This window comes from Oncorhynchus clarkii, unplaced genomic scaffold (genome assembly GCF_045791955.1).
Source record: "Oncorhynchus clarkii lewisi isolate Uvic-CL-2024 unplaced genomic scaffold, UVic_Ocla_1.0 unplaced_contig_9327_pilon_pilon, whole genome shotgun sequence".
In the NCBI taxonomy this organism is placed as follows: Eukaryota; Metazoa; Chordata; class Actinopteri; order Salmoniformes; family Salmonidae; genus Oncorhynchus; species Oncorhynchus clarkii.
This window is the reverse complement of record NW_027257948.1, coordinates 47501-60000: the sequence shown is the minus strand read 5'-3', so window position 1 is coordinate 60000 and position 12500 is coordinate 47501. Positions and strand designations below refer to the sequence as shown.

General features: G+C 42.3%; 1 protein-coding gene across 1 annotated transcript in view; it reads right to left on the bottom strand.

The window, feature by feature from the left end:
• Nucleotides 1-12500, bottom strand: part of LOC139394168 (beta-1,3-N-acetylglucosaminyltransferase lunatic fringe-like) — a 23697-nt gene that overhangs the window by 3899 nt on the left and 7298 nt on the right. Inside the window, exons 2-4 of the mRNA XM_071142207.1 lie at nucleotides 3383-3431; nucleotides 2424-2526; nucleotides 1958-2111 (exon numbers count right to left, since the gene is read on the bottom strand). Coding sequence (XP_070998308.1) covers nucleotides 1958-2111; nucleotides 2424-2526; nucleotides 3383-3431 — 306 coding nt within the window. The remainder of the gene's footprint in view (nucleotides 1-1957; nucleotides 2112-2423; nucleotides 2527-3382; nucleotides 3432-12500) is intronic.

The following is a 12500-nucleotide window of genomic DNA, read 5'->3' as shown; positions in this document are numbered from 1 at the left end:
GAAGGGCCTTAGCGCGGCTCGATGAGGAAGCAGCCCCAGAGGAGCTGGGGGACCTGGAGAGAGGGGCCTTAGCGCGGCTCGATAAGGAAGCAGCCCCAGAGGAGCTGGGGGACCTGGAGAGAGGGGCCTTAGCGCGGCTCGATAAGGAAGCAGCCCAGAGGAGCTGGGGGACCTGGAGAGAGGGGCCTTAGCGCGGGTCGATGAGGAAACAGCCCCAGAGGAGCTGGGGGACCTGGAGAGAGGGGCCTTAGCGCGGCTCGATGAGGAAGCAGCCCCAGAGGAGCTGGGGGACCTGGAGAGAGGGGCCTTAGCGCGGCTCGATGAGGAAGCAGCCCCAGAGGAGCTGGGGGACCTGGAGAGAGGGGCCTTAGCGCGGCTCGATGAGGAAGCAGCCCAGAGGAGCTGGGGGACCTGGAGAGAGGGGCCTTAGCGTGGCTCGATGAGGAAGCAGCCCAGAGGAGCTGGGGGACCTGGAGAGAGGGGCCTTAGCGCGGCTCGATGAGGAAGCAGCCCCAGAGGAGCTGGGGGACCTGGAGAGAAGGGCCTTAGCGCGGCTCGATGAGGAAGCAGCCCCAGAGGAGCTTAGGGGACCTGGAGAGCCTTAGCGCGGGTTGATGAGGAAGCAGCCCCAGAGGAGCTGGGGGACCTGGAGAGAGGGGCCTTAGCGCGGCTCGGTGAGGAAGCAGCCCCAGAGGAGCTGGGTGACCTGGAGAGAGGGGCCTTAGCGCGGCTCAATTGAGGAAGCAGCCCCAGAGGAGCTGGGTGACCTGGACAGAGGGGCCTTAGCGCGGCTCGATGAGGAAGCAGCCCAGAGGAGCTGGGGGACCTGGAGAGAGGGGCCTTAGCGCGGCTCGATGAGGAAGCAGCCCAGAGGAGCTGGGGGACCTGGAGAGAGGGGCCTTAGCGCGGCTCGATGAGGAAGCAGCCCCAGAAGAGCTGGGGGACCTGGAGAGAGGGGCCTTAGCGCGGGTCTGAGAGACCTGTGCACCGCTCCACAAACACATTACTGTGACGACTGTGTTTTGTTACGTTACCCTTATGTGTCCATAAGGGAGCCGGGATTCATGCAGACTATACAGTCTCACGGGAGCACAACGTTGTGTTGGAAGCTTTTCCATGTTTAATGCCCCTCTGGTACCCCCCCGTTCAATGTTGTTCACAGGGGTTTATCTCCCCGGGGTGGGAGTAATACATTGGGTGATTCGCTCTGTGTCCACAAGGGGGCACCCATCCCCATAGATGGCTCATTACTGGTATTCATTGCTAATTCCTGCCTGTAGCTCCCTCAGCATGCGTTAAGATCTACATCGGCCCTGCATCAACACAACTCTATCTCGTTAAGTGCATTCAGGTGTATTGGGCCGTGCCCACGAATGCTGTTTGTTTGAATAGACTAAATGTAACAGCTCTGTATGAGTTAAAAAACATGAAAATTAATTTCCATGTGTCCTATCTATACCTGGAGTTCAAAACAGTTAACCTAAACTAAGCTAGCAGTGTTATTGAAACACAGTGAAAAGTTAAGTTATTTAAAACAAAAATAACATTAAGAACATTTAGAGAATGTTCTCAAAACATTATTAAATTACCTTCAAATAACCTGTAATCTTCATTCTCAGAATGTTAATAAAACCTCCCAGGAAAACTTTCAGGGAACCATAGCAACACGTTCGCAGAACCTCCCTGCAACTTCAAAATGTACGTTCCCAGAACAGGCTAAATGTTAACTTCTGTTCTCAAAACGTAAAAAAAAAAAACAGTTCAGTTTAACCAGTCAGGAAACGTATGGCTTCATTCCCAGAACTAATGGGAAACCAAAAATGTACGTTCCCACAACTTCCAAGGAACCAAAATGTGCTTGCTGGGTTATTATATAGTAACAAAAACAAAATGATGGTTAAAATGAGAAGAGAAACATGCTTTAGGTTAGAGAACACATTACTTCCTGGTCCCTTACCGTGTGGGCGTCGCCAAACCTCTCGGTGGCTTCTAGCGGTCGGTCGAGGCTAGGCCGACCAATGTAGACGTCGTGGGCGTGGCTGTAGTGAGACAGGAGCTTCACAAGGGGACGTATGTTCACGTAGTTATCATCATCCACATGGCAGAACCATCTAGAAGGGGTAACCACAATCAGTATCATTATCTACACGGCAGAACCACCTAGAAGGGGGAACCACAATCAGTATCATTATCGACATGGTCAGAACCATCTAGAAGGGGGAACCACAATCAGTATCATTATCTACATGGCAGAACCACCTAGAAGGATTAACCACAATCAGTATCATTATCTACACGGTCAGAACCATCTAGAAGGGTTAACCATAATCAACTTGACTTTGATTCTTCAGCCATTAACGGATACTGCTAATTCATTGCAGTTTGTGTGTGTGTGTGTGTGTGTGTGTGTGTGTGTGTCTTACTTCTTGCCAGAGCTGATGAAGGTGTCGTATTCGACGGCCATTTTACAGGACAAAGCCTGGCGACTGTGGGCCGCTGAACAGTTCGTATTGATCATGTGACTCCCTGTAGGAATAACATCAACCAATCAGTCAGTCAGACAGTCAGTAAATGAGCCCTGTGGTCAAATGATACACATTTCAGCACAACACAAGTACAGTATGTGACTTTTAACAAAGATGATTGGATGCTATTGTGTTACTACGGTGGCAAAACAGTTTTGAATGAGTCAGAAATATTAGCTTCCTGTTATAATCTGGCACCTCTAGAATAACAATATTAGCTTCCTGTTATAATCTGGCACCTCTAGAATAACAATATTAGCTTCCTGTTATAATCTGGCACCTCTAGAATAACAATATTAGCTTCCTGTTATAATCTGGTACCTCTAGAATAACAATATTAGCTTCCTGTTATAATATGGTACCTCTAGAATAACAATATTAGCTTCCTGTTATAATCTGGCACCTCTACAATAACAATATTAGTTTCATGTTGTAATCTGACACCTCTAGAATAACAAAATTAGCTTCCTGTTATAATCTGGCACCTCTAGAATAACAATATTAGCTTCCTGTTATAATCTGGCACCTCTAGAATAACAATATTAGCTTCCTGTTATAATCTGGCACCTCTAGAATAACAATATTAGCTTCCTGTTATAATCTGGCACCTCTAGAATAACAATATTAGCTTCCTGTTATAATCTGGCACCTCTAGAATAACAATATTAGTTTCATGTTGTAATCTGACACCTCTAGAATAACAATATTAGCTTCCTGTTATAATCTGGCACCTCTAGAATAACAATATTAGCTTCCTGTTATAATCTGGCACCTCTAGAATAACAATATTAGCTTCCTGTTATAATCTGGCACCTTCAGAACGCGTGTATGTATGTGTTTTTATTTTTGAACCTCACCCATCCTCTTCCTCAGCCTGTCATCCTCTCCATCGGTGAATACGTACGTCTGAAAACACACACACACACACACACACACACACACACACACACACACACACACACACACACACACACACACACACACACACACAAAGAGAAGGTCAGTGTGTGTGTCTATCATTAATGTAGTGTGAAAAGTGAGCCAACGCAACTCTGTAGAACAATAGTCAGACAGGATGTGTCCCATTTAGTACACTGTTCCCTATTGGGGAAGGACGGCTCATAGTAGTGGCTGGAACGGAGGCAAATGGAATCTCATCAAACACATGGAAACCATGGAAACCATGTGTTTGGTGTCTTTGATACCATTTCACTGATTCCACCCCAGACATTACCACCCAATCAAGGTGCCACCAACCTCCTGTGAGATATATATATATATATACACACACAATGCCAACTCATTATGCAGTGGGAACTGTTGAAGTGGGAGACACACACATACATACACACACACGTTATTATCCCAGAGTGATGCCAACCCATTATGCAGTGGGAACTGTTGAAGTGGGAGATGCACGCACGCACTCACGCGCACACACGCACACACACACACACACACACACTGCATTCAGAAAGTATTCAGACCCCTTGACTTTTTCCACATTTTGTTACGTTACAGCCTTATTATAAAATTGATTAAATATTTTTTTCTCCTCACCAATCTACACACAATACCCCATAATGACATCACAATACCCATTAATGACATCACAATACCGTATAATGACATCACAATACCCAATAATGACATCACAATACCCATTAAAGACATCACAATACCCTATAATGACATCACAATACCCTATAATGACATCACAACACCCCACATTGACATCACAATACCCATTAATGACATCACAATACCGTATAATGACATCACAATACCCAATAATGACATCACAACACCCCACATTGACATCACAATACCCATTAATGACATCACAATACCGTATAATGACATCACAATACCCAATAATGACATCACAATACCCAATAATGACAAATCAAAAATAGTTTTAAAAAAATAAGAAATTGTAGCAAATTTACACAATATTAAAAACTGACATCACATTTACATAAATATTCCGACCCTTTACTCAGTACCTTGTTGATGCACCTTTAGCAGCGATTACAGCCTCCAGCCTTCTTGGGTATGACGCTACAAGCTTGGCACACCTGAGTTTCTCCCATTCTTCTCTGCAGATCCTCACAAGCTCTGTCAGGTTGGATGGGGAGCGTTGCTGCACAGCTACTTTCAGGTCTCTCCAGAGATGTTCAATCGGGTTCAAGTCCGGGCTCTGGCTGGGCCACTCAACGACATTCAGACGTTGTCTTGGCAGTGTGCTTAGGGTAGTTGTCCTGTTGGAAGATTAACTTTCGCCCCAGTCTGAGGTCCTGAGCGCTCTGGAGCAGGTTTTCATCAAGGATCTCTTTGACCTTTGCTCCCTTCATCTTTCCCTCAATCCTGACTAGTTTCCCAGCCCTGCCACTGAAAATCACCCCCACAACATGATGCTGCCACCACCATGCTTTACCGTAGGGATGGTGCCAGGTTTCCTCCACACGTGACACTTGGCGTTCAGCCCAAAGAGTTCAATCTTGGTTTCATCAGATCAAAGAATCTTGTTTCTCATGGTCTGAGAGTCCTTTAGGTGCCTTTTGGCAAATTCCAAGTGGGCTGTCATGTGTCTTTTACTGAGGAGAGGCTTCTGTCTGGCCACTCAACCATAAAGGCCTGATTGTTGGAGTGCTGCAGAGATGGTTGTCCTTCTGGAAGGTTCTCCCATCTCCACAGAGGACCTCTGGAGCTCTGTCAGAGTGACCATCGGGTTCTTGGTCACCTCCCTGACCAAGGCACTTCTTCCCCGATTGCTCAGTTAGGCCGGGCGGCCAGCTCTAGGAAGAGTCTTGGTTGTTCCAAACTTCATCCATTTAAGAACGATGGAGGCCACTGTGTTCTTGGGGACCTTCAATGCTGTAGAAATGTTTTGGTACCCTTCCCCAGAACTGTACCGCGACACAATCCTATCTCAGAGCACTACGGACAATTCCTTCAACCTCATGGCTTGTGGGACCTTATATAGACAGGTGTGTGCCTTTCCAAATCATGTCCAATCAATTTAATTTACCATAGGTGGACTCCAATCAAGTTGTAGAAACATCTTAAGGATGATCAACGGAAACAGGATGCACCTGAGCTCAATTTCAAGTCTCATGGCAAGGGGTCTGAATGTACTGTAGTGCACTATATAGGAGTGTAGTCAAGGGGTCTGAAACTGAAAACATTCACACATTCTGTTCAATCATTGTTCCATCATTGTTCCATCTGACTGGTCTAAAACAGAACAACATTCTGTTCCATCTCACTGTTCTAAAACAGAACAACATTCTGTTCCATCTGACTGGTCTAAAACAGAACAACATTCTGTTCCATCATTGTTCCATCTGACTGGTCTGAAACAGAACAACATTCTGTTCCATCATTGTTCCATCTCACTGTTCTAAAACAGAACAACATTCTGTTCCATCTGACTGGTCTAAAACAGAACAACATTCTGTTCCATCATTGTTCCATCTCACTGTTCTAAAACAGAACAACATTCTGTTCCATCTGACTGGTCTAAAACAGAACAACATTCTGTTCCATCATTGTTCCATCTGACTGGTCTAAAACAGAACAACATTCTGTTCCATCTGACAGGTCTAAAACAGAACAACATTCTGTTCCATCTGACTGGTCTAAAACAGAACAACATTCTGTTCCATCTTACTGGTCTAAAACAGAACAACATTCTGTTCCATCTTACTGGTCTAAAACAGAACAACATTCTGTTCCATCTGACTGGTCTAAAACAGAACAACATTCTGTTCCATCTGACTGGTCTAAAACAGAACAACATTCTGTTCCATCATTGTTCCATCTGACTGGTCTAAAACAGAACAACATTCTGTTCCATCTGACTGGTCTGAAACAGAACAACATTCTGTTCCATCTGACTGGTCTAAAACAGAACAACATTCTGTTCCATCTTACTGGTCTAAAACAGAACAACATTCTGTTCCATCTTACTGGTCTAAAACAGAACAACATTCTGTTCCATCTGACTGGTCTAAAACAGAACAACATTCTGTTCCATCTGACTGGTCTAAAACAGAACAACATTCTGTTCCATCATTGTTCCATCTGACTGGTCTAAAACAGAACAACATTCTGTTCCATCTGACTGGTCTGAAACAGAACAACATTCTGTTCCATCTGACTGGTCTAAAACAGAACAACATTCTGTTCCATCTGACTGGTCTAAAACAGAACAACATTCTGTTCCATCTGACTGGTCTAAAACAGAACAACATTCTGTTCCATCATTGTTCCATCTGACTGGTCTAAAACAGAACAACATTCTGTTCCATCATTGTTCCATCTGACAGGTCTAAAACAGAACAACATTCTGTTCCATCTGACAGGTGTGAAACAGAACAACATTCTGTTCCATCTGACTGGTCTAAAACAGAACAACATTCTGTTCCATCTGACTGGTCTAAAACAGAACAACATTCTGTTCCATCTGACTGGTCTAAAACAGAACAACATTCTGTTCCATCTGACTGGTCTAAAACAGAACAACATTCTGTTCCATCTGACTGGTCTAAAACAGAACAACATTCTGTTCCATCTGACTGGTCGAAAACAGAACAACATTCTGTTCCATCTGACTGGTCTAAAACAGAACAACATTCTGTTCCATCTGACTGGTCTAAAACAGAACAACATTCTGTTCCATCATTGTTCCATCTGACTGGTCTAAAACAGAACAACATTCTGTTCCATCATTGTTCCATCCGACTGGTCTAAAACAGAACAACATTCTGTTCCATCTGACTGGTCTAAAACAGAACAACATTCTGTTCCATCTGACAGGTCTGAAACAGAACAACATTCTGTTCCATCATTGTTCCATCTGACTGGTCTAAAACAGAACAACATTCTGTTCCATCATTGTTCCATCTGACAGGTCTAAAACAGAACAACATTCTGTTCCATCTGACTGGTCTAAAACAGAACAACATTCTGTTCCATCTGACTGGTCTAAAACAGAACAACATTCTGTTCCATCTGACTGGTCTAAAACAGAACAACATTCTGTTCCATCATTGTTCCATCTGACTGGTCTAAAACAGAACAACATTCTGTTCCATCATTGTTCCATCTGACAGGTCTAAAACAGAACAACATTCTGTTCCATCTGACTGGTCTAAAACAGAACAACATTCTGTTCCATCTGACTGGTCTAAAACAGAACAACATTCTGTTCCATCTGACAGGTCTAAAACAGAACAACATTCTGTTCCATCTGACTGGTCTGAAACAGAACAACATTCTGTTCCATCTGACTGGTCTAAAACAGAACAACATTCTGTTCCATCTGACTGGTCTAAAACAGAACAACATTCTGTTCCATCTGACTGGTCTAAAACAGAACAACATTCTGTTCCATCTGACTGGTCTAAAACAGAACAACATTCTGTTCCATCTGACTGGTCTAAAACAGAACAACATTCTGTTCCATCTGACTGGTCTAAAACAGAACAACATTCTGTTCCATCTGACTGGTCTAAAACAGAACAACATTCTGTTCCATCTGACTGGTCTAAAACAGAACAACATTCTGTTCCATCTGACTGGTCTAAAACAGAACAACATTCTGTTCCATCTGACTGGTCTAAAACAGAACAACATTCTGTTCCATCATTGTTCCATCTGACAGGTCTGAAACAGAACAACATTCTGTTCCATCTGACTGGTCTAAAACAGAACAACATTCTGTTCCATCATTGTTCCATCTGACTGGTCTAAAACAGAACAACATTCTGTTCCATCATTGTTCCATCTGACTGGTCTAAAACAGAACAACATTCTGTTCCATCATTGTTCCATCTGACTGGTCTAAAACAGAACAACATTCTGTTCCATCATTGTTCCATCTGACTGGTCTAAAACAGAACAACATTCTGTTCCATCTGACTGGTCTGAAACAGAACAACATTCTGTTCCATCTGACTGGTCTAAAACAGAACAACATTCTGTTCCATCATTGTTCCATCTGACAGGTCTAAAACAGAACAACATTCTGTTCCATCTGACTGGTCTAAAACAGAACAACATTCTGTTCCATCATTGTTCCATCTGACAGGTCTAAAACAGAACAACATTCTGTTCCATCTGACTGGTCTAAAACAGAACAACATTCTGTTCCATCTGACTGGTCTAAAACAGAACAACATTCTGTTCCATCATTGTTCCATCTGACTGGTCTAAAACAGAACAACATTCTGTTCCATCTGACTGGTCTAAAACAGAACAACATTCTGTTCCATCATTGTTCCATCTGACTGGTCTAAAACAGAACAACATTCTGTTCCATCATTGTTCCATCTGACAGGTCTAAAACAGAACAACATTCTGTTCCATCTGACTGGTCTAAAACAGAACAACATTCTGTTCCATCATTGTTCCATCTGACAGGTCTAAAACAGAACAACATTCTGTTCCATCTGACTGGTCTAAAACAGAACAACATTCTGTTCCATCTGACTGGTCTAAAACAGAACAACATTCTGTTCCATCATTGTTCCATCTGACAGGTCTAAAACAGAACAACATTCTGTTCCATCTGACTGGTCTAAAACAGAACAACATTCTGTTCCATCATTGTTCCATCTGACAGGTCTAAAACAGAACAACATTCTGTTCCATCTGACTGGTCTAAAACAGAACAACATTCTGTTCCATCTGACTGGTCTAAAACAGAACAACATTCTGTTCCATCATTGTTCCATCTGACTGGTCTAAAACAGAACAACATTCTGTTCCATCTGACTGGTCTAAAACAGAACAACATTCTGTTCCATCATTGTTCCATCTGACAGGTCTAAAACAGAACAACATTCTGTTCCATCTGACTGGTCTAAAACAGAACAACATTCTGTTCCATCTCACTGGTCTAAAACAGAACAACATTCTGTTCCATCATTGTTCCATCTGACAGGTCTGAAACAGAACAACATTCTGTTCCATCATTGTTCCACCATTGTTCCATCTGACAGGTCTAAAACAGAACAACATTCTGTTCCATCATTGTTCCATCTGACTGGTCTAAAACAGAACAACATTATGTTCCATCATTGTTCCATCTGACAGGTCTAAAACAGAACAACATTCTGTTCCATCTGACTGGTCTAAAACAGAACAACATTCTGTTCCATCTCACTGGTCTAAAACAGAACAACATTCTGTTCCATCATTGTTCCATCTGACAGGTCTGAAACAGAACAACATTCTGTTCCATCTGACTGGTCTAAAACAGAACAACATTCTGTTCCATCATTGTTCCATCTGACTGGTCTAAAACAGAACAACATTCTGTTCCATCTCACTGGTCTAAAACAGAACAACATTCTGTTCCATCATTGTTCCATCTGACTGGTCTAAAACAGAACAACATTCTGTTCCATCATTGTTCCATCTGACTGGTCTAAAACAGAACAACATTCTGTTCCATCTGACTGGTCTAAAACAGAACAACATTCTGTTCCATCATTGTTCCATCTGACAGGTCTAAAACAGAACAACATTCTGTTCCATCTGACTGGTCTAAAACAGAACAACATTCTGTTCCATCATTGTTCCATCTGACAGGTCTGAAACAGAACAACATTCTGTTCCATCTGACACGTCTAAAACAGAACAACATTCTGTTCCATCATTGTTCCATCTGACAGGTCTAAAACAGAACAACATTCTGTTCCATCATTGTTCCATCTGACTGGTCTAAAACAGAACAACATTCTGTTCCATCATTGTTCCATCTGACTGGTCTAAAACAGAACAACATTCTGTTCCATCTGACTGGTCTAAAACAGAACAACATTCTGTTCCATCTGACTGGTCTAAAACAGAACAACATTCTGTTCCATCATTGTTCCATCTGACTGGTCTAAAACAGAACAACATTCTGTTCCATCTGACTGGTCTAAAACAGAACAACATTCTGTTCCATCTGACAGGTCTAAAACAGAACAACATTCTGTTCCATCATTGTTCCATCTGACTGGTCTAAAACAGAACAACATTCTGTTCCATCTGACTGGTCTAAAACAGAACAACATTCTGTTCCATCTGACAGGTCTAAAACAGAACAACATTCTGTTCCATCATTGTTCCATCTGACTGGTCTGAAACAGAACAACATTCTGTTCCATCATTGTTCCATCTGACAGGTCTAAAACAGAACAACATTCTGTTCCATCTGACTGGTCTAAAACAGAACAACATTCTGTTCCATCTGACTGGTCTAAAACAGAACAACATTCTGTTCCATCATTGTTCCATCTGACTGGTCTAAAACAGAACAACATTCTGTTCCATCTGACTGGTCTAAAACAGAACAACATTCTGTTCCATCTGACTGGTCTAAAACAGAACAACATTCTGTTCCATCTGACTGGTCTAAAACAGAACAACATTCTGTTCCATCTGACAGGTCTAAAACAGAACAACATTCTGTTCCATCATTGTTCCATCTGACAGGTCTAAAACAGAACAACATTCTGTTCCATCTGACTGGTCTAAAACAGAACAACATTCTGTTCCATCTGACTGGTCTAAAACAGAACAACATTCTGTTCCATCATTGTTCCATCTGACTGGTCTAAAACAGAACAACATTCTGTTCCATCTGACTGGTCTAAAACAGAACAACATTCTGTTCCATCTGACTGGTCTAAAACAGAACAACATTCTGTTCCATCTGACTGGTCTAAAACAGAACAACATTCTGTTCCATCTGACAGGTCTAAAACAGAACAACATTCTGTTCCATCATTGTTCCATCTGACTGGTCTAAAACAGAACAACATTCTGTTCCATCATTGTTCCATCTGACAGGTCTAAAACAGAACAACATTCTGTTCCATCTGACTGGTCTAAAACAGAACAACATTCTGTTCCATCTGACTGGTCTAAAACAGAACAACATTCTGTTCCATCATTGTTCCATCTGACTGGTCTAAAACAGAACAACATTCTGTTCCATCTGACTGGTCTAAAACAGAACAACATTCTGTTCAGAACAACATTCTGTTCCACTGGTCTAAAACAGAACAACATTCTGTTCCATCTGACAGGTCTAAAACAGAACAACATTCTGTTCCATCATTGTTCCATCTGACTGGTCTAAAACAGAACAACATTCTGTTCCATCATTGTTCCATCTGACAGGTCTAAAACAGAACAACATTCTGTTCCATCTGACTGGTCTAAAACAGAACAACATTCTGTTCCATCTGACTGGTCTAAAACAGAACAACATTCTGTCTAAAACAGAACAACATTCTGTTCCATCTGACTGGTCTAAAACAGAACAACATTCTGTTCCATCTGACTGGTCTAAAACAGAACAACATTCTGTTCCATCTGACTGGTCTAAAACAGAACAACATTCTGTTCCATCATTGTTCCATCTCACTGGTCTAAAACAGAACAACATTCTGTTCCAATCTGACTGGTCTAAAACAGAACAACATTCTGTTCCATCTGACTGGTCTAAAACAGAACAACATTCTGTTCCATCATTGTTCCATCTGACTGGTCTAAAACAGAACAACATTCTGTTCCATCATTGTTCCATCTCACTGGTCTAAAACAGAACAACATTCTGTTCCATCATTGTTCCATCTCACTGGTCTAAAACAGAACAACATTCTGTTCCATCATTGTTTCATCTGACTGGTCTAAAACAGAACAACATTCTGTTCCATCATTGTTCCATCTGACTGGTCTAAAACAGAACAACATTCTGTTCCATCATTGTTCCATCTGACTGGTCTAAAACAGAACAACATTCTGTTCCATCTGACTGGTCTAACACAGAACAACATTCTGTTCCATCATTGTTCCATCTGACTGGTCTAAAACAGAACAACATTCTGTTCCATCATTGTTCCATCTGACTGGTCTAAAACAGAACAACATTCTGTTCCATCATTGTTCCATAGGGTTGTTTTCCCACTACAG